At 42.0% G+C, this 27,890-nt stretch overlaps 1 protein-coding gene and 1 long non-coding RNA gene across 3 annotated transcripts in view; one reads left to right on the top strand and one right to left on the bottom strand.

Annotated features, from left to right (window-relative positions):
* LOC112574139 overlaps positions 1 to 21,963 on the top strand; it is a 30,446-nt gene extending 8,483 nt beyond the window's left edge. Inside the window, exons 2-4 of one of the 2 annotated variants that reach the window (XR_003101363.1) lie at positions 18,452 to 18,602; positions 19,653 to 19,799; positions 20,775 to 21,963. This is a non-coding gene — a long non-coding RNA (uncharacterized LOC112574139). Of the gene's footprint in view, positions 1 to 18,451; positions 18,603 to 19,652 lie in introns of both variants that reach the window. The other variant, XR_003101362.1, reaches the window with a different exon arrangement.
* Positions 21,134 to 27,890, bottom strand: part of LOC112574072 (E3 ubiquitin-protein ligase Rnf220-like) — a 39,291-nt gene continuing 32,534 nt past the window's right edge. The window contains 7 exon segments of the mRNA XM_025254907.1: positions 21,134 to 22,915; positions 23,173 to 23,281; positions 23,614 to 23,700; positions 23,992 to 24,078; positions 24,356 to 24,446; positions 24,911 to 25,037; positions 25,604 to 25,734. Of these exon segments, the coding sequence (XP_025110692.1) occupies positions 22,769 to 22,915; positions 23,173 to 23,281; positions 23,614 to 23,700; positions 23,992 to 24,078; positions 24,356 to 24,446; positions 24,911 to 25,037; positions 25,604 to 25,734 (779 nt within the window). The 3' untranslated portion in view covers positions 21,134 to 22,768.

Consider the following 27,890-nt stretch of genomic DNA (forward strand, 5'->3'; position numbering starts at 1 on the left):
ACAAAGCCAGTCGGTGCCTAGCAACAGTGAACCTTATAAAACTTTCAGTCAAAAGCTTATAACTTTACAGTGTCTATGTATACATAATTGTCGGCGCAGAAATCTCAAAACTTGGAGAAATAAAATATAGACAAAATTCATTCCTTTATTATTGGATAGTTTGGTCTGAACTCTTTGCCCCACGGAGGTATTTGATGGGAAAGATAGTGTCATCAAAGGGAAATACATTTTTGTTGTTTTTAATGTCCATATACTTCTCAAGGATAATAAACAGTTAGGTCAGTTTTATACCAACCATATCATCTGCTTGTTTGGATGCTGTTGTAAATATGTCGACTACTCCAGATTAAGGTTTACAGTGAAACACTAGCACAGACCTCTATTGGATGGAAATAAGATTGAAATCGAATAAAGAGGAGATGTGAAAGAGAGACTTTTGGTCTGTCCTGTGTTGTGGTTTTGTGGGTGGGTACACTGTTATTGTCCTCCCCTTATGTTACTGAAATAACCCCAGAACCGATGCCCACCCCGAAAGATAGTTACTGCCGAGCCACGTAAAATTAACGTTCCTTGGCGGCTGTAACGGCAAACCTGAAACCGTTGAGGTTCATCCGAGTCCCTCCAGTGCCGTCAGTCAATGTACGTGTCATATCTTATTAGCACTTCAAAGCCCGTAACCCAAAACATTGATTCTCTAGAGGAGGAGAAGCCAATCAAATTAAAGCTCTGGGTATTCATGTTCAACAGACACTCATCGACCTCCTGCTACAGCCTCTGTGCTCGCCGCTTGATCAAACGCCTGTACAATGTCGAATTTCCGTTGCCGGCTTCGATCTGTCTGTGGTTTCAATTAATTTCTCCAGACGGGCCGCCACGTTGTGAAGCGATCGGAGTTGTTATGTCGAGTAATTGTTGAGCATGATTCGTGAACAAGCCAAGTATTGAAATCTTTCAAATCCGTAAAGTGTTGATTCTTGTAATCCGCAAAATGCTTGAAATCTTTCATTATCAGTTGTAAAAATGATGCTATTTCTCCTCTTGCCTTTCAACTTACTTCTCCGTGTTTGTCCTGTTTTGCTTTCGTCCTTCCTTTTTTTCTTTCAGGTTTCCGTTTTCTTAAAATAATAAGTTAATATTTCTTTACAATTAAAGCAGTCATAGAGTTTGTAAAGACCAGAAGAAGCCAGACACAAAATGTTCCACATCTGTAAATTAGAATCAATGATACACACTCAGCACAACCAACTCAATAAATGCTGATAAAGAGCTCAAACTGAAAAATGATCTGCTAAATCCAGATACAGAAATCCGAAATAAACTTTATATTTTGTCAATCCATTTTCGCGAGGCTCAGAGTGCCAACAAAACAGATTGTTTAACGGAAATGCAGCTCCGTTACTCTGTTTGTATATTCATGTTTATACTTTCGGTCAATCAAGTCGCCTGCGCTGCTTGTGATGGAATCAACACCAAGTCCTGAAAGACACCAACACTCAAGCACCTGAAGACAGAAAAAGAAAATGATTTGGATCCTACTTGAAGGACATAAAATGGCGAAATGGATAATTTCCTGTAGCCTTCCCATTACATCTCACCTTGCTTCTGGAAATTTTTCTTTTGGAAAACAAACTACATAACTAAATATCTAAATAACTAAAGTTACTACGAATCTTTCATTTTCAAGACCACATACACATATTTATTTTTAATTCGGTCTGTGTCTCTTGTAATGTAGATGTACTATCAGATTAAATTTTAGAAGGAAAATTATCCTGCCAAGTGCAAGTGCATCTTAGAACAATTTTAGCAAAGCCACATTCCGAAGGTTGATTTTATACAAGTTTGAAAAATAATTTAAATCATTAACAAAACCAAACACCTTTAGCAAGGATTCAACTCCTGAACACAAAAGTTCCAACTTTAAAACAAAGGGCCAGCACTCAGTAACGATGACACGAGATGATGACACGTACATCTGATTGTTGGAAAACAGGATATGGGCAGTTGCGCATGCGCCAAGACAGTAAAGCCATTTTAGGCGATGCGTACGGTCCTGGGACAGAAATCAATAGGCGTGCACTGTGAGCGATCACAGCGGAAGTCCGGAAAAAAACGTGGAGTGGTCTGCCCTTTGTTTCTTGTCATGGAACCCACACTTGAATATCGCGACCACTCCAACGAAATTCCCTCTTTACTTCTCCTCCATTTCTAGTCGGAACGTTGACCGTTTTTTTTTTTAAATTCAGAGATGTGGAGAGGAAGAGAAAGATGAAGAGACTCGTTTTCGTGACAATGCCGATCAAGATGGCGTCTCTCCTTTGCTGTCTGTCAAACTCTTGGTGACAATGCGAACATAGTTTTTTAAATAAAAAATGAGCAAAAAAGAGACCGATTGTATCGCCATCTATGAAGACAGGACCGCAGCATGTCTTATCGTTAAGGTGCTGGTGGAATCTGAAAAAAAAATGTTTTATATTCAAAGTTTTTCTCTGACCAAATTTACACGCGTGTTGACGTTTTCTAGAAGCTTCCGATATGACATGTTACAAGCTGCTTTCAAATTTACACAAGGGACAGAACTGATTGTAATGGCGATTTGGCTGCAGTTTCAGGAAATGTTAGAGTGAAAACACAGAAAAGAGATTCAACAAAAGATGATGTAAAGCTCACAGGGTCTTGTGTTCTGACATCTACATTAGCGCCCTCGTCAAAATGTCTGAGTTACAGGGAGTGAGTATGTATACCTGTAGAATTGTCAATATGCTCTACAGTGTGTCCTAGCTTGTCAATATGTATAACATTGTGCTGTAACATACAACAATAGACATCAATGTAAGCTTCATTGAACGTGTTATTAGCACTTTCCACCCTCATAAACACGATGCGACAGTCGACATGTGTTTAGATGGTATCCACACCTACCTGCTCATCCAGACTGTCATGGTGTGTCTGAGGACACCGTGGGACGAGGACATTGCGGATGAGAGGTTTGGATCAGTGATGTGTCCCTCAGATGCTTCCCTTCAGCTCTACCTCCCATTACTGTCCTCACTGCCACACACTCTCCTGACAGTTTTACAGGCACATAACCAGCCTCCATTTCGATTCAAAGTATGAACAGACTGTAATCATAATGTGTCATTCTTGAACACTTTGATGAGGCAGTCTTCAAAGCCCACAATTCCTGCTGGATCTTTGTGTTTATATATGTTTTTATCTTTGTATTTATATATGTCTTTATCTTTGTCTTTATAGATATATAATGAAAGAGAAATTGGTTTTCTTTCTCTCCCTCTTTTATTCAACAGAAATATTCATATTTATTACTAGAGATCAAAATATTCATACAAGACAGAAAAAAATTTGATTCATTTATGCGGAGAAAAGCTCACAGCCAGCTGCTTTGAAACCTCAATCCCATTCGTTACAAAAAAGGACATAACCATTGTTATTCTTAAACATCCGGGCATCACTCACTCCCCCACCTTTCCCTCACTCCCCCATTACCCTCGTAAAAATCGATGTCCGTCTCCCTAGTACCTCCCCATCCTCCCACATCCATCCCTGACACTCATCTGCGCGCGCGAGCTGCGTCTCATGTAAATTTTACAGACCACGTGATGTCATGACGGTTGCAGCGCCCTCACTCACGCCGAGTGAATGGGACGCAGGCGCCACATGGCGAGAACCTTTGAAAGCATTTATTTTTGATTGCCGCCAGCAGCTTTTCAGCCTGTGGTGGGAGTGGTGTTCACACGGCGGTGGTGTTCACACTAGAGGGGATGTTCACACTGCAGTGTATGCAGAAAACCGTGGTGTCGCCACCAGAGACTGTTTCGCCCAACAGGTCACGTGTTAGCGCTGACGTCAGCAGCTTTCTTCCTTTACGCGGGTTTTTACTGTTTAATGGACGGACGAGGGACGTTTGCAGAAAAATAAAATTGTTGGAGAGAGTGACGGTGATCTGAGGATTAGGAAGACAGATTTTTTAAAGATTAGTTTTGTAAAACACTCAACTGTCGGAAAAGGTGTCTCGAGTACAATTTTCTGATATCAGTGTGTGTCCCCAAATTAAACTGGTACGTGTATGGTGAATTATTCACTGACAGGTGAAAAAACATAGACAGGTAGGTTATTTACTGAATAGATGAACAGCCACATACATGTATTGAGTTACATCATCGCTGAACCGCTAAGCGAGCGAGTTGAAAGGCAGTCGACGCCGCGATGACTACGGGAAGAACTGACTTACAAAGGTCAAAGGTTGGACTGGTTGACCTGTACAGGACCTGCTGACTATCGCCCAAAGTAAGCAAGACTAGCGACCCTGTCACCTGTCCTATCACCCATGTGATCCCCCCAACGACAGGTACCGGTCAATGGACGACTGACTGACAGACAAAAGAGAGACTGGGATAGAGGAATAGAAATTTACGGTAAATAAATAGAAAAAAAAATTCCTTCTTCCCACTTCATCATCTTGGGATGTTAGTACAGGGGAATGTAGAGATGGGAGAAGGGAATGTTTATGTTCCCATGGTGCAAGTGGCCTGTACTGCCACGTGTTATCATTGTTGTGTGGATATTGATTTCGCTTTGCTCGCCACTACACACGTTCCGCCCCGCTGACTTCTCTACCCCTCGCCCCTCCCCCAACCCACCCCGCTCCCCCTCTATTGATCTCTGTATTGTACATGGGACTGACGTCAGCGCCCTTCTGTGTCTGCTACACACACACACACACACAGACACACACACACACACACTCACACACACACACACACACACACACACACAGACACACACTCACACACGGAGCGTCCGTCACAAGTGTTTATCTCACGGGACACGGTGCGTGCACAATCATCATGGGATCAAACGATGAGACTGGATAATCCACGCTAGTCTGTGTCTGGCTGTGTGTGTGTGTGTGAGCACGATGGTCTGATGTCTGGCTGGACGACATTTAGTGCACCGCGATGATCAACACGAGTCCCACACAGCGATCAGTCCACGAGATAATCGACATCGATGTGAAGGTGTTAAGTGATATTGACAGACAGACAGACAGACAGACAGACAGACGGTGCACCGACAGACAGACAGACAGACAGACAGACAGACAGACAGACAGACAGACAGACAGACGAACGGACGGACGATATTGAGAAAGCAGAAAGCAAGCCTGTGGTCAAGATATTACCTGTCAGTCTACAGACACACCTGTGTCCGCTGGTCAGTCCGTTCCTCCAAGTCTTTTCTTTCTCAAACTTGCGGTTGCAGATGAATTAAAAAGTAAGAGGTGAATCCTATAAAAACAGTTTAACGGAGGGCCTCAATGTTCTCTTTCTCCACGTCACCCTACCTCGGTTGTATGCCTCCCGATTGCCCGTGACCACGTGACACACTGCCCTGACGCGGGTCAGTGTTGCCATGGTGTCAGGGTCATTGCCGAGGTCTCCATTCACCATAGCAACGAGGGATAGAGTTCACCCAGTGCATGAAAACCTAATGCCCGAAATGTTAGTGAGAAACTCAACAATGTGTTTACAGACTATTGTCAGGGTGGTGCTAGAAGAGGATCAGAGTAAGGGTACCTGATGATTCTCTATTTTAAATTTCTTTTTGGAAACATGAGTTGCTTGAGCATTTTTATTTAACCTCTCACAAAACGACATTGATTAATTCAAGAGTATCAATTAGTTATAATTTGTTAAAGTCTGGGGTGCAACACCTTCTCTTGGGTCTGCTAATCTTGATCATTACCACCCTTTAAAAAAATTAAGATAAACAAACAAACAAAAAGCAAATCAAAGCTAAATAAACCGAATCAAAACAAAACAAAAAAGTCTTGTGCTGCATCTCTCGACTTCAACTGACCACAGGTCATCTTTGAAAACAAAAACAAGGATCAGCTCTCCCAGTTTTTTTTAAAGCCAATAATCAGCACATATAGTGTTAGATATTGTCAGATTCTAATCGGACTTAATCAAGGCTAATGACAGGAAAGCTCCACGTGCGGGGGAACTAATGAGTTACACACAGAGAAGGAGCTCGCCCTGAGCAGTAGTCACCTCTCCTCACTCCATGTGGTGCAAGGATCGAAAATTTCGAGGAATCGTATAAAACAACTTTGTGACGAGATGATCCCATGAATAACAGTTTGAACTAACCCAGAGAGAGAGAGGAATGGAGGGAGAAAGAAAGAGAGAGGTATGTTTCTGTGTTTGTGTGTGCGTTTGCGTGTGGAAGACATATATTCATACGCTCGCAAGCTTGGTATGTGTGCTTGAATAAGCATTAAAAATAATCTGTGTGTGTGTGTGTGTGTGTGTGTGTGTGTGTGTGTGTGTGTGTGTGTGTGTGTGTGCATACTTGTGGAGTTTGTCGGCATTTAAAAAATGAACACACGTGTTACTCTCTAAGCCCTTCTCCATTATTTCAATCAAATTAATTCAATGTAATTTGCTTACTTCACTGCCATCTTGAAATGTTTTAAACACGTTTTAATGTAAATACTTTTGTTTAAATTTATATATTAACTTTTACTTTTGAATCGACACCCAACATATCCTAACAAACAATGTATATTTTCAGTGTGCGAAAATTCTAGTCCTTCATATATCATGATGAAATTGAGTGTTTGAATATTTGAATATTTCTGGACGACTGCCTGGCAGAACCATGGGCGTCACACAAATGTTAAGAAATGTCTTCAAAAAATCTGTTTTCTAAGTATTCGTTCTGCGCCATTAATGTTTTCAATGTCCGTTGAGCACAAAACAGTGATTGTCACAAGGAAATGTTGAGATAAAGAAAAAACTTTTTCGGGAGGAATACTTGGCGTGTTAAAAGGTTCCTGTCTCGAATGTAAAAACTAGCTTTGCAGAGTAAAAAGAGAGAGAGAAGAAACCACGTATTTAAGAGGGTGTGTACGGAGCGAGGAGACACTCCTGTCAACTCCGTTTCCTAGGTCACCGCTGCTGAGTGTTTTAAATGTGTGAGAGAGAGAGAGAAAGAGAGAGTGAGAGAAAGAAAGAAAGAATAATCCTTCTCAAAGCCAGTACGCAGCACATTTAAAATGTTTAAAACAGATGCCTGTCAAGACCAATCACTTTCCACGCCAGCTACTGATGAAGTCTTTGCCAGTCACAAAAGGGAGATCACTGCCACAACAGACTGCTCTCCCTTTGTTTTTATTTTGTTTAACAGAAGTCAGTGAGTGATCTCGACTTTGGTCGAACACAGAGATAGTGACACGAGATCAGAGAGAGAGAGAAGCACGTGCATGTCCATCTTGTGACGTCACTTCCACTCGAGCTGAGCGCGAGGCAGAGCAGGTCTGAACTCGTCTTTAAAACAAAAAACAAAACAATGCCAGCATAGGGCCGTTCTGGTCACGTGACGATCACTTTTGCCGATCGCCTGATTGATCTGCACTTCTGCGGTGCTCGGGAGAACAATGCGGACACGAAAGCTAGCGACATGCTTGGGTTAGTTGTGGGGAGGGGGAGTTGCAAGGTGGGGAACATGTAGAGTGTGAGTGGTGTGAGTGGAGGGTGGAGGAGCAGTGTGGGGTGGGACATGCTAGTCTTGTACGGGTGGGCTGGAAGCAGAGATAGAGCAGGGCGGGGGTTAATGAAAGAAGGCGGGTACACTTTGCGGGAGACGTTCTGAGTCGAAGGCGGATTTGTGTGCTGCTGAGGATCGGGTGGGTGGGTGTGGATGGGGCAGATTCATGGGCGGGTGGCGAGATGAGAATGGGCGTGAAGGCGTTGGTGACTGGTGACTGGTGATTGGTGATTGGTGACTGGCGACTGGTGACTGGAGGAAGGTAGTGAAGGAGAGAGGGCAGGAGGAAGGTGGCGGCATCGCTATTTTGTTTCCATGGCTGTCATTGGCTGACAGAGCCCTTGCCAGTTTGACTGTACTATTGATGATTGAATGATTTTTTACCGGCTGAGGGGAGTGTGTTCTTTGAAAAAAGTAGTAAGAGGTAAGTGGAGGAGAAACTGTCCACACAAGTGTCAAAACCCAAATAATCTGAAGGGATTATAATGAACGGCCATCACGTACTTAAAAGAGCGGGTGGCGGTGTGGAGTTAAACGCTCAGAAGGCATCAGTTAGAAGTGTGGACCGGGTATGTACAATCTTTAGAAGACATCAGCGAGAAGTAGATGAGCTGTGTATGTGTAATGGGTAGACAGCATCAACTAGAAGTGGATGGACATGGTATACTAACAGGAAGGAGTCTTCGGTAGAAGTAAGTCAACCGGGTGTGAATGACGGCAGTGGTCCAAAGAAGAAGAAAGATGAAAACCTTAACGATGCTAGAGTGGGACCAGCAGATGGCAAGATTATTGGCTCATTACAAGATGAAGTGCGATTACAACTCAATGTCAATAGAAAAACAAATGAGTGCTCGTGCGCGAGGCTTTTGGTTGCTGATCTCTGAAACTTCGCAAACGCTGGGCCTCGGCCATTGAAGAGTGAGGACGGAGGGAGGAGGAAACAGGATTACTCCAAAACCCTCGACGGCCAGCATTGCGAACAGGTGTCACATGCAGTGTCCCGAGGCGGGATTTGAACCCTGGGCCTCTCTGCAGTGGCGACAAGCAAGAGTTTTAGATCCCCCACACCACCAGGCGCCCCATGACCTAATCCGCTGGTCTACGTCATCTGCTATATAAAGCTGCTGCGTCATGGGCGCGCGTAACGCATTGGCTGACCTAATTAGCCCACGTGACGTCATCTAAAAAACACCCCCGCTGGCGTCATCGATCGGCTGAAGACCGTCTGCTCCTGGGGAAGCTGGGGTAGAACACAGCCCCATAAACCATCCGGCAGAATAAAGTCATTTTGTAATTATGCAGCCACCCGTCCTGCCCTCGTGACTGGAGGCACTGCTCGGGAGGCTAACCGTGAACACGATCAACACAAGTAGGCGAGTGAGTGAGTGAACGAATGAGAGAGAGGGAGGGGAAAAGAATGAGAGAGAAGAGGAGAGAGAGAAAGAATGAGAGAGAGGAGGAGAGAGAGAGAAAGAATGAGAGAGAGGAGGAGAGAGGGAAAGAATGAGAGAGAGAAGGAGGGAGGGAGTCCTGTATCAGGAGAGCTGCACGTGGCTGTGAACTTGTTTAAGGTCGTCTCGGCGACAAGTTATTGTAAAATTACTCGCAATGTATGAGTGAGAGTATGAGGGGTTCAGGAGACAGTCGTTGGATGGCTAAAGCAAATCTCTCATGGTGCACCTGACCTCAGTCTGCTGGTCACCTTTGACCTCTGTGCGAACATCTGCACTGACCTGACCTAGCCTGAACCTGGCGTGCGCTTAATTTTTGCGGTGGCTGCTGCTAAGCTCTGCTTCCGTCTGGGCAGGAAAGAAAGAAAGGAAAAGAAAAAAAAAAATAAAATAAAAGCGAACTCTGCTTTCGCTGGCTCGACCGTTTTTTTTTCCCGTGGCTCAAATTTTGCGTCCGAGCCCATAATGCAACGCCGCTCGATACAGCCGGGCAGTCGACCCGACAATACATGGGTGTCGATGGCTGGGTGGATGTGGGACGGGTAGGTGTGTGTGTGTGGTGTCGGGGTGAGGGGCGGGTTGACGAACATTCAACACCTGAATAGCTCCGCACACCAGCGGTTGATTCCCCACCAAACATGGCGAAGGTCCTGAAGTCTTTGATGAGGCTTGGCCGATCTCGTGCTGACTGTTGGACAGAGATTAAACAGATCCCGTCTGTTGTCGTCTGTTTACCTCGGTTACCGAATACCAGCAGTGGGTCGGGTATGGTTGTTGGGGGGTACAGGAGTGGATTGAACTAGTGTGGCAGAAACCAGAAGCTTCTAATTATTCAAACAAAGCATTGCGTTCGATTCCCCGTGCTGGACAAAATTCAAGCGGAGCTGCTAAAAATAACAACGAGGTACACGTCACTTTTACAACAGCTCGGTCTGTCCTCCCTCCACTCCCTCTCCTTTCTCCCTTTCTCTCCTCCCCTCCCTGTCTCCCAACACAACGCCATTGAAGTTCGTTTACCCGATTTCATCGCCAGAGAGTTAACTGGATTCTGTCGAGGGAGAGAGAAAAATCATCGTTAATCATCTCCAGAGCAAACAGTGCTGTATGCTGTGAATTCTTCCGTCAACAAGCGGAAGAACATGGAGATTACTCTCCCTTTAGACGCTCTTCAGACCGAAAAAAGAAAAAAAAGTCCCAGACGCCGACATGAACAGATTCGTCACCGGGGACCGCACACCCCGGGGTACTGGGGCCATGACGACTACTGCCAGCTGTAATTAAGGTGTTAAACAATGATTTAATTATTGTTGTGCTGTGTACTCGTAATTAAAAATTGCTTTTTTCTTCCTTCCATCCTAGTCCTAAATCTCGTTACGAACACATAAAATATTGACTTCTGCTACCGATCTGCTCCGATTACATTTGTGCTGTTAGTTTTATTTGTTCAAACAACAAGTTAAATATATTTTGGTCGGGTGAGTGTCGTTAGGTCAACACCATTCTACATTTTAGTAGATTTCCAGAGAAAGGGACTGTTTGGAGGAAAGGGGATGAGGAAAATTAATTTATTTTGGAGGGAAGGTCAGGGGAAACCATCTTTGTAGTCTCTCTCGTTATACTCGTGAAGAGTTTGATGGTATGTTTTGAGGATTTTTGTGACCATTCAAATTTCTATTGAATAAAGGGATTTCGAGTAAAGGTAAGAGGTTTTAGAAGACTGATTTCTGTCTAAAATAGATGTTCAGCAAAATACCAACATGTCATGAGGTGCAGCCTCGATTTGATAAACAAATACTGTAAAAACAGAAATCTCTGAAGTCCACTGATTTGCACTTGCCACAGTTATATTCATAGGTCTCAGGGTCCAAGGCCACCAGTTATCATCATTGTATTTTTATTCACGGAAGTGGGCATACAGGATGGTGGCTTGTAAATAACGGCATCAAGGCGTTGTTGTGGAGACAGCAATAATTTTATTTGGTGGTGGAAGAGGGGGGAGGCGCATTCGTAGTTCGCCAGAATTAGTTTAGTGCCATGGGGATGTATGTCCCCAACAATGTTTCAGTTATGTCACAGCAACCTTGACGAAGACCTTGTTGCAACAAACTTGACTTCAGCTTTTTTTTCACAAGGACCTTGACAAGGCTATACCTTCGTATATCACAGTGAACTTGACTAGACCGACTCTACAGTTGCCCAGTCTGTGGTCTGCTTGGGAGGCTGAGGTTGCAATGGTTTGCGATGAAAACCTGCCAGTCCCGGGTAGAAGACCTCACTCTGTTGCGGACAACAGCTGGACTGGAGTTGCGGAGAAGACATCAACAGAGAACTCGCCGGTGATGCAAACAAGAACACATGTTACGACGAAGACCTTCCATTTAATTTGCAGACGAGAGAACTCCGTTGCGGACAAACAGATGCTTGCTTCGCAAACAAGATGACAGTTTGTGCTTCGACCATCACTTTCGAGTTTGTTTTTCTTTTTTTGAGCGGTTGGATAATGTACACTCTCGTCATCGCACATTCTTCGCATTTTCCGTGAAGTTCCAGAGGCGGCCATTTTGTTGTGCCAGCGAAGCATTGACCAGCAGGTGATGGCGACCAGACTGCTGTACAGCAACCGCCGCCCGCCATCTCCTGCCATGCGCAGTCTCACCAGCGGAAGGCAGCGGCCAGTTATTATTTATGATTTTGTTGTGTCTGTCATACGACGAAACCTGGCGACAACGGCACTGCCAGCGGCCGCTTCTGAAGTGACAGTCAGCCAGCCATCCGTCCAGTCGACTCTTCCATAGTTCTAAACTGTCCTGAAGACGCCTGCGCCGTTGAGGATCAAGAACAAGCACACGAAGATACACATACACATACTCATACACGGGAGTACACACCCACTAACACAAACACCCACATCTATTTTTTTTCTCTCTTTATGTATAAATCATTCAATTCATTCCAAAGATATACACAGGTAACAATATTTTAATATTATAATTATAATGTGGCTGGAGGAGAAGAACCAGGATGTCCAAGGCCACTGCATGCATGTGATGACAAGAATAGCGTCAACCGTTGTTTATTGATCAGAGAATATGAGAATGACAGCAGAGTGCCAGTGCCAGTGCCAGTGCCAGATGTACCTGGCCGGAGTTTGTCACTGGCTAACACAGTGGCACTCCATCCACTGCCAGAGAGTTCATCTTGCCCTCAGGTCTCACTGTACAGACCACAACAGCTGACGGATTCTAACATCCACAGTAATCTTTTCATCGGCCGATGGCTTGAGAGTCGTATGCGACAAAAATGTTTTTAATGGCTGACACGGGGCTGGAACCTGAGCAGTCGCTGGCTCCAAAATTCAGGCACGAACTACTGCCACACCAGAATCACGTGACAGATCTTCCGAAATTTGATTGGTTGATTATTTTTCATAAAAGGAGGGGGTGGGGATGTTGTTTTGAACCATCGTCCTTGTCGGTGGCGATGTGGCGAAGCCCAATCCCGACGATTTTTTTTTTTTTTTTTTGCGTCGATGGCGATGAGAAAAACGCTGAGTAAAACTTTACCGATGGTAAGACGAGGACAGCTGCTAATGATTTAATAACAGGGAACGCAACGCCCTCCCGCGATAATTTCATAATAATGACTGCATATTTCCGGTAACATATGATCTCTCATTCGAAGTGATAATTACAAATGACCAAACAAAACAACAAAAACAAACAAGACTCATTGTTTCCTGTTATTTTATTTTGTTGCGTCTTGTGCAATCAGATTACATCTGCACTAAAGTGAGGAAATGAGAGATAACGACTGTTGTCATGAGGACGGGAAGGGAAAGTGAACTCTGAACGATCAGAAGCAAGACTGTTCATACATTCGTGAGTATAGTTGACCGTGACCTGTCAGTCAAAGTGCAGTACCCAAGACGTTAATGTTACGAGTCAATAAACCCTCAGGGTAGGTTTATCTGATAAACAGGTTTACCCTGCGGCCAGTTCACTCTCTTGACAGAAATCGGTGATAACGGGGGAAGAAGGGGAGTAAGATTATCCTTCCTCTACCTCTTCTCTCTCCCAACGGTCAGGCCAGACAACGGGCGGCACATCCTCAGACTGTGTCCCGGAAACGAGATTTGAACTCGAGGGCTTCACCGTTCTCGCAAGCTGTGACTATTTACTGCTCAACAAACAAACAAACAAACAAACAAACAAACAAACAAACAAACAAACAAACAAACAAACAAACAAAAAACAAACAAAAAAAACAACAAACTAACATACAAGGACCACCTGTTTATAAAGCGTTAATCCATCCATCAACATCAACATCAACATCATCATCGTCATCGTCATCATTACTTTCTTATTATTACTACTTTTACATTCCTCTGATTTATTGTTCCTAAGCTCGAAGGTGAACGCGTGGCGGGTCTGCTGCATGTTCATTGATTACGGAGCTGAGTCAGCGGGACGGGGAAAGAGGTTGTGGTGGTGGTTGTGGTGGTGGTGGTGGTGGTGGTGGTGGTGGTGGTGGTGGTGGGGACATTTGTTGATCTGTAAACCTCGTACAAAAGGGGGACCACTCAGAAATGGACAAAGCGTCCACATTGATTCATCGACACATAGACCTACCAATAAACCTGACGAATTTTAAAGGAAAGCGTGTTATGAAAAACAAGTGATGGATGGGCTTGCTGCAGAATGTGGCAGCTGAGTTTTTTTTTTCAATCCTCCATTACGGTTACCCTCCCAGGTAGTGGACTGGGGAGCGCGTGTGGAGGAGGTAGTGAAGGTGGGGGGAGAGGGGATGTAGAGGGGGGAACATCGACGCACGAGCTCGCGCATTACCGATGTGTAATTGCATGTTGCCTACTCTTTCCCTTGGCCGCCACAGGAAGGGTCACGTGACACGATCCCGGCGTTCCTTGCGCGCCAATTGTTAGCACGCGAGAGCAGCGCTTAACGACAGGCTGTCACATCAAACAGACCAACACCGTCATTAGCAGCCACGCACACACGCACACACACATACCTACTCACACATACACAGACATTCAGGGCACACAGCATGACAAGCGTTTGCCTGCGCTCACACACACACATACACACACACAATGATACATTGAGAAACTCTCACACCTACACACTAACACACCCACACACACAGCCACAAACACAAGAGGACACTCGCACGGACACACACACACAAAATCTCTCTTTCTCTCGAACCTCGAGTAGTAGACAAATGACAAACCTTTAGTTATGAGGGTGATGGAGTAAGAAAAAGGTTCTTTTTTTTCATCTACACTCTCGCTAAATGAGAGACCAAACTAGAAATAAAAGTTACTACAGGACTACGAAAAGACGCTCCATAAAACATTGAAGAAATGTCGGATTATATGTACACAGATGGGTATTTGTACAGGAATGTTGAGAGTAATGAAGAAGGTACACTTCACTTGTCTGTATACAGGTCGGTAGTCGGTAAGATTTATACAGGGTTGGTAGTCGGCAAGTTTTGCTAACTTTTGATAAGAGACTTCTGCAAGCGATCAAAGTTTTTGATATTAATGTTTTAGGAGTCCTTTTCTGAACTTTTACCGAGTGAATTTCGTTTGCTGGAGGTACACATGGCGGCTGCTCCACAGAACATACCTGATCATTAAGCTCACCTTGAATATCTGGCCTCTTGGTATGGAAGTGTTGGTTGAAGGCCAAAAATAGTGTGGAAAGTCTAGGAGCATTTTATGTATTTTACAAACAAGCATATTTTTGTTGAATTTCAGATCCCTAGAGACGGGAATTCACTGGATTGTACATTTGTTTGAGTAGCACCGATTTGAATGCTCTCCTGTGAACGCCGACAAGAGACCTCGTGAAGCTCTCCTACACAGTCCATAGAAGTGTCATCAATGGTTTGCGGGCAAGAGTTTCCGAGGATGGGGATTTTAAGAAGTGTTTAATTTTCAAGATTCTTTGATATAATTTTTCGTATGGCTGATGTTGACAGAAGTCGAATGGATTCTGGCTGCAAGTCTCAGACTTGGGGTTTTGAAACTTCTTGTTGGCGGCACCTGTCCTCAGTTGAAAAGCCTGTTTATTTGCCTGTCTGGCGGACAGTAGACCTAGCAACATCTAGAATCTTTTGTTACCATAGCAACAAAGATGTTTGCTTGGTTATTTGAATCTCAGCAGCTTTTCTCTACTTTCTTCCAAAAGTGATTCTGTCTCTTCTAACTTAGAATAACTCAGACATTTTCAGTTTCCATCGTTACAATGATGAAATAGTTTGCCGTCCACTTCAGAGAGTTTAATAAAAAGGCAACCTAAAGTTTTGTATCATTTGTGTTACTAACTACCGATTACGGAGCTTTTTCTGGGGCCATAGTTATGAAGCGAGGGTAAGGAGTTGCTCTGAGGCAACATTGGAATTCCAGGACAAGAGTCTTGTTTCCGAAGTTATAAAGAATATACTGACCCCTGAGATGTGGTTTTACCCTGGCTGTACATATAAAGCGGTGACAACAGTATCGTAGCGTAAAAAACATTAAATAGTGTCTGCGCAGTCTGGAATGCTACTTTATAATTTCGGAAACAAGACGCTTTTCCCTAAGTCCTCCATGTTGACCCCAGGGCCACGCCGTTGCCCTCGCTCCAGGTGGCAAGCGATGTAGGGACAAATTCAGCAGCCCATGTCGTCGTCACGTGGTGCCAGTCTCCGTGGTCTCGGTTCTCAACTGGAGACCAGCAAGATATTGGGCGGCGGGCGAGTGTTGACAGACTCATTAGCGCGACATGACATGGCAATTACGGCGCTTGACTGCGTCACTGAGTAGCCCCGTGAGGCCGGCGCTCTTGTCCGGGTGGCTGTAATCGCTCAATACCTGTACCCGCACCACCACTGCCAACACCCTCGCTGCGCCCCCACGTGTGTCACGCGGATCGAGCCGACAACTCTGCACAATACGTTTGCTTGGTTATCTCCCCAGCCATGCGACGCGTGCATTGTCTCCGTGACGATGTAGAGGTGATGAGCTTTCGATTACCTTTTGGTGTAAATAATTGCATCAACTCACTTTTCATTCTGCTTAGAATGATTTCTGTTAGCCTTTGATAAATCTTTATAGAATTGTTGTCAAGGAATATTTACAGCAGACAATGCAGCAGGTTCATAATTTGAGGAACAGATCTCAGATGCATGGGGAAATATATTTCTGGAAAGATTTGTAAGAAAAGAACACTTTTCAGTTCAAGACTCGTTTGACGATACTTAATTGATGTATGTGCAGTGTTAAAGGATGTTTTTATCATGGTTATAGCTGTTGATGTCATTCTTACATCATCTGACTGGGGAACATCTTTACAATGGTTACATTATTTAACCTGGGAATTCTTCCTCGATGGTTACGAAGAGGTCGGATTTGTAATCCATCCGCCATTGTGGGTCACACTTTTGTGGAGAATTGTGACAGAAACAAACAGCAGTTCACTCGAAAGATGTCGGGTAGCATGCAGGAGTCGCGGGCTGGTACACGAGGAGGACAAAGTCCAGACTGGACCCTGCAGTACGTCAGTGTCAGAAGGTCTGAGGACGGAGGACACACGACTGCTGGCTGTTCAATTATTTGGCACTTGTGGAATAATCGGTGTATCTAAAAGTCGATTATACACCGGTGCCAAGTCATCAGAAATGCCTGAAGCACCACGAAGTCCCGTGACTGACGTCATCGGGGCCCGACACATCACGTGATCACTGGCAAAGCCCTCAAGTTGACGTCGGTTCGTCTGCTCCATGTTCTCGAAGAACTGCTTTTGACTTTTGCGGTTCATTCATTGGTATCGCCATGTACTGTGTATCAACTTGGGATCAAACAAGTGCTTAGTCTTGACATTGTGTTTTACCTGGACATTGGTGTACAGTCGTAAGACATAGCTTATACCTGTACACTGTATGACAAAGCCTGTCTGTGAGAGAGAGAAGGACAAATGACACATCTGTATTTACACAATTAGCAAAATTATGCCTTTGTACATTAAGCTCTCAATGTAAGAAAAGGAGATTAAAACACTACTTAACTGTAAAACAAAGGCATGAAAGAGAGAAAATTAGAATATGTACAAAGATCGGTGTTGTTGTCTAATTTGACAGGAACTTTTGACTAGTAAATAAGTAACATATACATGTACTTTTTTATTGTTAGCAAAGAGTGCTTACGTTGGATGGAATGTCTCTGCAGGCCATCAAAGGTTTTTAAATAGATGTTGTAGAAGTCCTGCTTTGAACTGATATAGACTGAATTCCGTTTGTGGAAGGAGTGAAGGAAGGCTGTTTCACAGAGCGCTACCTGAGTATTTCAGGCTCGTCTTGAATAAGTCGAGTCTAGGTATGGAAATATCAAGTCTGAGGGATTTTGTCATTTTTGTAGAAAATAGTGTAGAAAGTCTACTGGGCATCTTCCCTCAGTAATTTTATAGATGAGCGTACTTTTGCTATACCTTTATTAATGGCAGGACCCCTTAAAAATCAAGAGTATGTAGTTTTAGGTTAGCACCACTTTGATATCTCTCCTTTGAACACTTATACGAGGCCTCATAGAAACACCACTAGTAGCAGAGTCCCACGGAGCGGACAGAGAAAGAGTACAGTGGTACCTCGGGATTCGAACTACTCCCTGTTAATATTTCAGTCCGCAACCAATTTTTTTCGAGAGATTTCTGTTTCCATGCTTACCCACTTACTCTACACTCGACCATCGAGCTAAACCTGCGTGAGACGCCATCTTTACCCGCGGCACTTCGGGGTGAAACAAAGGGGAGACATCATATCAGGCAGTAAAGATTATGGTTATTATCAATATTGTATCCTGATTATATACAACCGAGAATCCACACTTATTTGTGTGCGTTTTTTTTCTGTTTTGTTTATGTCTTTTGAGGTGTCCTTCTCCGTTTGTTTGCTGACAGGAAGTGGACTGTGTCCGTGTGTCCGTGTGTGTGTGTTTTAAGTGCATTTTATGTCTTTGTGTATTAGCTTATCTCTTGTAAAGTGCATCGAACCTTCTGATAAGTAACGAAATGCTCTATATAAATTTATTATTATCCTCGGTGTGTCCTTTCACTGTCATTTTATATTGTTATTGTCGTTATTAATATCGTCCATGCACCACTGCCCATGTTTGTCGTAAACATTGTGCACAAGGGAGCTCTGAATACATACACATCACTGATAAATATTTATTGATGAATTCAACTTTCCTCTTTCGCAGCATGTAAATCTTCCTTTCTGTGCTAGTCCAGTGCTTTCTGGTCCCACTATAACTTCTAGTAACTAAATATTGTTTGGATATTATTATGTATTGTTGTGTGACTAGTAATGTTGATTTTCAAAGTTCTTATTATCGTCTTTATTCTCACATTTCTGTCACGCAGGTCACTGGCACTGGTTACAATATAGGATATACTCACTGAGCGTGTTCATGAGTGGAGTACTCTGATGTACAAAACATATTTCCTGCCTCTGCTCGCTAGTACAGCAACTACATTTGCTATAGCTGCTGCAACTAGTACTACTTTCTACTAAGTATGTATGTTTATCTTTACTGCTTATTATTGCTGCTGCAGTCTGCTAAACACAGGCAAGGTAGCGAGTTAAGGGAACTCTGTCATCGCAATGTTTTTTTTTTATAAACTTCTTTTCACTCGGGTTAGTCGATTTGAAGCCTTTTATAAATGTTTGTATACTTATTGTTATGTGTTAAACCACTGTTAATCTCTGCGTCATGTAAGAGTGAGACGAAGAAGTCGGAATAGTAAAAATATATTTTGAATACTTTTTAAAGTCTGCCATTTGCAGACACGTTTAATTACCTGGGCTGGTCGTTTCGACGAGATGGCATAGATGATAATGATGAGAATAACTTGTAGAGCGTGTTTCCGTGTAGACACAGGCATAGAATTCTAAACTATAAAAACTCTAAATCTAAGAATTCAGGGCCAGAGGAACAGGATGAACATCTGTCGAATCTCTCTCGTCTGATGCATAGCAACAGAAAGTGAGAAATACAAGCAGACCAAAGAGACGGACTCGGGTGGGAAGAGGTCAGTAGTCAGTCAGATGCTATGGCAAGGCGGTGAAGACAACAATAGCACAGTTTCGTGATTTTGTAATTAATGCGAGCTTGAACTGGTATTGTTATATCATGGACTGCTTGTCGCCTGTGGAAGTTTAAAGCTTATCCAGTTGGCGGTTATGAAGTCAGACGAGTAGAGAATTTGCAGTAACACAACCGGGACATCATAGGTGCAGACGTTGAGTTTCTTGGTGGCAGAAACGGACAGGAATGGTTTGATTTGGCTGATCCTGCTGAAACTCAAGGAATATGGACTTACAGACTTCATTGATGTCAGGTTTGTGAGATAATGATGCATCGATGTTGACACCGAGAAACATGACGGTTTAAGAAAGATATTTACCCCAGAAAAAGTAAAGGTATAGCAAAGGCGGGAACATATTTCAGTTTATTGATTATCAGAAGCAGTTGGAATGACATTAGTTCTGTTGTCATTAATTTTCAGTTTGATTGTGGACATCCAGGCTGCTACATATTCTATTGTTTGCAATGTGCTGCAGCTGAGAAGCAGGGCATGACGGCAGCATCTGTGGATCATCAGCTTACATCTGGTACTACAGGCCCGACTGGTAGAGGGCAGGACAAAATGGCTGGATGCAAACCATCAAATAGTTGGCTTTCTACGACTGTTGTGTCGATTACAAAAGGTCAGAATGTAAACTAGTATAATACTGTCCTCACAATCCATACTTGAAATACCTCTGCCATGAGAATTAATAGTCATGAACACGTAAAGTAGAACAGGTGCACTTGCCTATGTAACACATGTAAGGAAAATAGAAGGCCGTGTCTCTGGTGTTTTACGCTGTCAGCAAAGAAATCGATGTTCCACCGAGATAGTCCAAATATATATAGTATATCCTAATGACTAAAAGAGAAAAAAACAATGTAGCCTACAAGACACTAAGAGTAAAGGAGAGTAAGGGCATGATGAGAAAAACGAAGTTCGACATAACAAGGAAATAAAAAAGAAATCAGTTGTTTACTAAACTACAGAAAACTAAATATTTATGACGATAAAGAAAAATTCAGTCCTTCAAATTACAATTTACCGTACGTTTATTCAACGCCTTGTTTTACGTACTAGGGGAAATAACTCTAATCTATCCTCAAGGTAAGACATACTGAACTAGAATTAATTCCCTTCTACGACTTGATGCAACGTGTCATGATAAAAGATTTCTCATACCAAGTTATTCTTTAAAATTGTCCCTTGCTCTAAATTTCATAACAAACTTAAAAAAAATTATGATGATATAAATAAAAATATCTTTATTCTTATAAATCTTTTATAATTCAATATTTCAACAATAATAAAAACTTTGAACATATTTTATCACTATTTATTTTTTGTTTCGTTTTTGTTAATCAGATTTAACCTTCAATGCTTTCCAAAGCGACACATTTTACGTGTGAATTATATGTCTACTGTGCTTTCTCTTTTAAAGTTAGTTCTAATTTATAGAACCGGTTCCAGAAAAATGACTAAAAAAAAACCTCCAAATTTTACTGACATTTTTTCAGCCTTTTCAGACTCACAAGATAATCTTTAAAGTTAACTACATATTTATTTAAATTTTAATTCTCACTATTTTCTTCTGATCGACGATAAATTTGTCAAGCTGCTGATGACGATGGTGGAGAAGGGGGAAGCGACAACAAAATATCCGAGTCGAAAATATCAAGGTAAGCAACTCCAGCACCTCCAAAGCCGCAATAAAACTAGTTGTTTCCCTTGGACTGTATGCCACTGAACCCGCTGTTTCGGGTTTACTAGTCTTCTGATGTTCATTCATATTACACAAATGAGTTTTTATGAAAGGTAAAAGAAAGGAATGACAACATAAAGCGCAAAAGTTTTGACTGCATCACTTGCTGCTCTGAATGAGTTGGTAATGTTTGTAAATAGAATATGATTATAGTATAAAGTAAAATACAAATATTTTCCAACATCAAATTTCCAAAACATGAAACAATCAAATGTAGCTGTCATGAAATTTATTCATATTTCATGAACTGAACAATGTATGTCACACACATAAACTCACTTCATGGTTTCCCTAATCTTGCTAAAATATCACATTTATTGCTAAAAACATCAGAAATATGAAGAAAATATATATTCCTACAGAATGTTTGCAACACTGGGATGGGAAGAGGATGGGAAGTAGAAGGGTTTACTAAACTGCTTAACATCCTACAGCAGATTACCTAAACAACAATAAAGTCTACACTCAGGAGTCCAGGCACTCTCAATAATTTTTCATTATCTATTTACACAATCAGTTTGCACCATAATGCAGCTGCTGTTACTGAAGACTGGTTTTATGTCCCCCAACTACCAGAATAATAAATGTTACATATTCCAGTTTAGATTTAAAAAAAAATCAGCACAAGACATATATAACAAGACAGGTTGCTTTGCAAATAACAATCACAATAAAATCTGGCTCTAATATATATTTAACTGATTTTTACTTGGGACACCAATTTTTTTTTTAAAGACCAGTAGTTCTAAAAAAATTCCAAGAGATTGTTAAATTACCAAGCTGTTACTAGTGCTTCTGTCCAATATTCTTACACATGACCTAACACTTAGATTTAAAACAGATTTTACTTCTACATCCGTTTGGGTAATTACTGGAATTTTAAAATTTACTACCAATTCAGTAAGTCTCTTACTCACATAATAGGCGGTGAATGTTTGTAAAGAAAGGATACATAAAAAGCTTTGTGGTCATTGAACCAAGATTATAAATGATTGCTGAGTACCAGATTCTTTCCAATCTCTTATATTAAAAAAAAAAAAAACAGAACAAAATATGTTGACTTCAATTAATACATTCAAAATAACTCTTTAGCTAGGACTTCTTTAAAAAAAAAAAATTCCTGAGTTAAATATAACTGTGTACCTCATCCACAACTGTAACCATAATGCAGAATGCAGACCGGGGCAGTTACTAGAACAAAAGTTTTAAAAGAAAGTTGTTTTTTATCTACCTTTCTAATGCTTTATTTTAATTGTTATCCTTGCACATAGAAACAACAGTCTTTCAGCAAGACCAGCTTACCGATGCAAACTCAATCGAGCTAAAAGTATCTGCAATGATGCGCAAAAAGATTTAGAAACTATCTCCCATACTTTGCTTTCTTTGACATTTATAATCTGTGCATGGATTCATGCATAAATGCAGACATACCTCTCTTCGCCCTCCCATCTCCCAATCATTTGTTACATATTTTACATCTTTATTTCAAAACTCAAATATTTAAAACACACAGAAGATGCTTTCGACAATGTAGAACTTAATGATAGTAAAGCTGACTGCTGCAAAATGATGGAAGCATTGTTCACTTGAGTGGTTCCATTATGCATCAGCAGCGATAAACCTTGAGCACATTTACAGAATGTACACTATTAAGCCAAATGCCGCAGAAACTTATGTGAACGACCATGATGTGTCATCAGAATAAAAACAGTCACCATAGCTGTCATTTCTTTACTAATTTCTGCCATCTCGACAAGATGCTGTTTACACCTCCTCACAGCTCTTGGAAAATAAGGCGATCTGGTATGCAATGGGGGTAAAAAAAAATGGGGAAGGACCAATCCGCTCTACAAAAAAATCCGCCGCAGGTCAGAAGGAGATGTAATCATGTTACACTGAGGACATAACTTCTTGGCACCCAGTGTACGGAACCAACACTCCTGACAATGAACATGCCAGCACTGAATTGATGTCAATGGAGTCTTGTAATGATCCTGCAAGAAACAATTTTTACTGCTGAAAACAATGTAGACTGACAGTGGATTGTGACAATAAAATTGAGCGCAGGGCAGCTAAGATAGCAAGTAACTATAATTGTTAAATTAATGGAAATAAAAGAAGAAAAATAAAGGATGACTAAGGGGATGGACGAATGAGTTGGACAAAAGAAAGTGAGAAGTATCGCTAGCTATGCATGTCAAACCACTCACCATACACATCAAACCACTCATATACATGTCAAACCACTCACCATACATATCAAACATTTTTGTTTATTCTCTCTGCAGTTCTCCAGCTCCTTCAATCTTGATTTCAGTGCCATAACCAGTGCTTCTGGACTGCTGGTAGTAACTGAGTCACTAAAAACAAAACAACAAAAAATGTGAATAATTAAACACTAGCAATAAAAACAGTGCTGAAAAATATCCACTGACACTGTCAACAGTTTTCACACATTTGAATACTGACTTTCATCCATATTAGAGTAATTTTATCAGAGAAAACAAAGTTGGCAGCTTTGAGCCCTGGTTCCAAAGAAAATGTCAGCTAAGTGTACTGAAGTCACAAGAAATTCAACAAAAATGGGGAAAAAAAGGGTGGGGGAGACAATCATTGCTAAATGAAAGTTATGCAAAATGAGAATACTACCAAAAGAGATGACTGGAGACACCAACTATGCCCAGACACTCACCTGCCACCAATATCATCACATGTATCACAAGTGACAGCACCACAAGTGCTTTGAGATGAGTCCCCACGTCCAGTTCTGTTGGTAAATCTGTGAATCATACAGATGTTGGCGATATGTACACTACTTCCTGTTATAGATGGTTCATGAATACCTCAATAAATAGTGCATTCATTTTTTTTTCAAAGTGTGACTCATAAAGCCTTCAAAATTTAATGCAAATTTAGGCACAATTAATTCTGGCTCATCAACTTATTTCATCCTATGAAGTATCAGTAATACTATTTGTCATTGTTCAAACCAGAATGATGCACTGAAAAAATATTTTGTTATGTCAATGTCAGTAGCTGTTGACAAAAACAATAAAGAGCCAGAACTCACCCCAGCAGAGCTCCTCTAAGCGCTTGCCTCTCTCGTTCTTCTGCAGGCTCATCAGAGCTCACAGGCATCAAATCGTTTTCAGAAAATCTTCAAGTGTTAAGAGCAATGACACCTGAGATGGTTTATGCATTATTAAAAGCATTATTGATTCATATGATGTCATTTTTTTCATAGTCTGGTATCTTGTTTACTTCATCATTTGTGATGCTAAAGAAAGACTTGGATCAATGGCTTTCCTTAACATTTGGTCAAGAAACATGTGATGGTACAGTTTAAGCCATGGTAATAATGGCAGATATCTTATCTCAAAGTAAATACAATTGAAAATACAATCAAGTGCAACAATAATTTGTGAAAAGGATACTGAGGTTTCCCGTACTCTTCTGAGTCATCACCATCCACATTCAGATCTCCATCATCTTCTGAAGCTTTCTTGCTTGTTTGAAAACCAGATGCTGTTGCACATTCCAGCAAGCAACGATATATATATTCATACACACACACAAGCACTTTTTTAATTGTCTTAAGTTAAAAATGAGCTCTGATTTGCAAGATTTGAAAAACTCCAATTATATTTTAGTACAAATACATTTTAAATGTTTTTTTATTTTGATTCTTCAGGGGAATATGTACAACAAGAAGTCCAAACATTTTAAAGAATTTAAATAAAACAACGTGATAACATTTTTTTTATTGTGGTGAATCTGAAGACTGTTTCCTCAACACTTCTCAACTTTATGCAAGGAGTTAACCAGAATCCTTTGAAATAATTTCCAAGAGAAATCACTTGTACATCTTTGTCAGTTTTCCAGCTGCTAAGAAACCTGCCAACCAACTTCTTAAATCATTTTATAAAATTTTAACTCATTTCAGAAACAACAGAAATAAAATGAAATCCATGACATAAAAGAAAAAATACCTGCAAATCCTCCCTCAAGAAGAGTTATTGCCCGAATGCGAGTCTGTCCTGCCCATGTATATTCCTCATACTGCTCTCCCTCTACATCTCCTTCCACATCCACGGCCTCTTCTTCGCCTTCATTTCGCTGCTGACAGTAAAAGCCATATATAGTGCACATTTACGTGAATCAAAGTAATTTCATCCAATGAATAGATACAGCCAGAATCACCACGCCATGGCAATGGACAGCGAAAACAGTCTATGATGTATTACTTAAAGACCAACCTGAATGGTTTGCGTATTTTTTTCCCAATTATTAGTAGATATAGGCAATATAAAACTAACCTGCAAATTTCAGCCTCCAAAACCTGTTCGTTAATTAATTATCCTAATCCTAACATTCAGCTAATTTACTACTATTTGAGGAGCATTTGGCTGACTGGTATGCATCTGGATTACCACGACTTTGCTCCTGACCACTGAACCATCCGCAGTTCAGTACGTACTTTAAACACTCCTACATCCCTAAAAACCAGAACCAACAATTGACCTGTGGCTAGAACTAGGCTCCATGTACACTTGATCCAAACTGCTACATGTAATCGAAACTACAATTATGCACTAGCTGTTGCAGTTTATTCTAAAATTTAAACAATCAACTCCCTGAACACTACTCAGTTGTAGTTAAAACAAAGGCTCTTTGGTACCCACTTTCTTCAGACACACTTCCACATGTCCATTCAGCTCCTCAGGAGTGCCAGTCAGTCTCTCACTACAGATCGGGCACACTGTCTCCTTCATGTTCTCCTCGCCCACTCTTCGCTTCTTGTTGCGACTTCGTGCTATAATAATAAGATAATCATCATCATCAAGTCAGATAATTTCTTAATCCAAAAGAAATGACACATGCATAACTCCTGCCTTGCCTTATGTTCCGTTTATTCAAGTTTTGAGCAAACCAGTTGGCTGCTCTTAATATAGTCAGTTGCCATATCTTAGCCTTCTTTGGGGAGTTTCTTTGTGCATGCAACAGGTCATTTCTGCAATGTGTCAGTGGCTTTTTTTAATGCAGAACTTGATTGAATCACTCTTTGCCATCTATAGCTATTGGTGTTATTTCAAACACCTGTTTTTATCTCCAGCTAATACTCATTTTTGTCGTCTTACTTGTCTCATAGTGTGCAATTGTTTTTCTACTGAATATTTCTCCATATCTGGGTGAATACGCACCTCCCATTCTCAAGGTACATTACCATACACAGAGGTCAAACTCGCGAGGTCACATTTGAGCACAGATATGGCTCATTGATACCTGGACCCAGTCTTGCTACTGGCAGATGCTTTGGCAACATAAGCTTATCCTAATATCTATGTTGTTGAGTTCTCTCTATTTGTGGTGATAGCACATTTACCTCAAGAATAGAAAGAAAGGGAGACACATCATGATTACAATAACAAACTATATCTCTAGCAGAAAATTTTATGTGTACGCCTCTATCTATTATTTCACACTCTTATGGTTAAGTATTGCAGCCTGCGTTCAGCTGTATGAAGTGTATGTTTGGAAATGTCATCTTAAAGCAATGCCAAGATAGTGGCATCGAAATCGCGTCCTCTTCATTAACCAGCAACCATGCTAAAGCAGCCGACAAAACGTTAACATCGTCCCTCCGGGGTCCAGAAATTTTTCCAGACCACGCCCACAGTGAGACCAGAATGGCCTGTTCCTCCCTTCCCGCCCTCCCCAATGCTCCTCACGTCGTGCTAGGGTTTACCTACGCTCGTGCATGCCAATAGACATGTTATTCATGGGAGAGGGATGGGGACCTAGGGGCCTGGAACAGTATCCTTTGCCGTGGCTGACACACGGCGGCTCCTGACATCCTGACAAGACAGACGACCTTCAAACTCCAGGTTGGTCACGGACTGGACCCACTACCAAGAGCAGTTGAGTTGTGGAGGCGATAAATCAGCCACCCCGGGTAGTTTTCCCACCCACCACCCACCCCACAGCATCTCATCACGGGTGGCAACGTTAGGCAGTGGGGGTGGAAGGTGGTTTGGGAGACGGTGTAGGGCAAAGGTGAGGGAGACAGTGGGTGGGGGGAGATGGGAGAAGGTGTGATCAGACGCGGGATGGGGCTTCACCCGGAGACAAGGAGCGATTCGTGCGTCGCTGGCGACACTAATACATCAATGCGACAAAAAGGGGAGGAGCACAGCGCACGGGGAGGGGAGAGGAGGATATAAAGCCACTGGTGACTGGGGTAGGATGTAATGGGTTTGGGGGGCTGGCGGTGGGATGGGGGGTGGGGTTTGGGAGGACACACCTATGTGTCAATCACGATCTCTAACAGCAGGAATGCAGAACCCACCTTGCCCCCGCGCTGCCGAACACAAAGCTTTAATGGCAGAAGACTTGCGACTAGAGAATCAGTTATAAACCCCAACCTCCATAACCCCTTAAAAAAAAAAAAAAATACAGACAGCCCGCGTTCCACAGTGAAGTCTTCATTGACTTCAGAGTGTAAATCAAGTAAACAGAAAAGGAAGTCTCGCAAGAGAAAATGTTTTTCTCACAACAAATAAGGACGAGACATGACACCAGTAACGATCAAGCAACAAGCAACTTCACTGATAACAACATCGCTCTGTAGAAGGTTCCACCGAAGATGTGGGTTCGATTCTTTTTTAAATTAGCTTTATTACATTTGAAAATCTTGCTCAAATAAACAATCCTGTTTTTAAATGTGCAGACAAACCAGAAAGGACTAAAAGGAAGATGAGAAGACATGTAAGGGTAAACGTGTTCCATGAGTCCGCATGTCACCTTTATCTACCCTGCAAGCCCGATACATTGTCGAGAACACTTCATGCACGTGTTTGGGTTTTTGTGTCTGGAGTACAGGCAGAACCAACTGGCGTACGATAACAACCGCCGTCGGAAGTTCAAGTTTTTGTGCCAGCTGCCATAAACCCTTTAGCAGCTGTATCCGAA

Source organism: Pomacea canaliculata, linkage group LG10 (assembly GCF_003073045.1).
Source record: "Pomacea canaliculata isolate SZHN2017 linkage group LG10, ASM307304v1, whole genome shotgun sequence".
NCBI classification, from domain to species: Eukaryota; Metazoa; Mollusca; class Gastropoda; order Architaenioglossa; family Ampullariidae; genus Pomacea; species Pomacea canaliculata.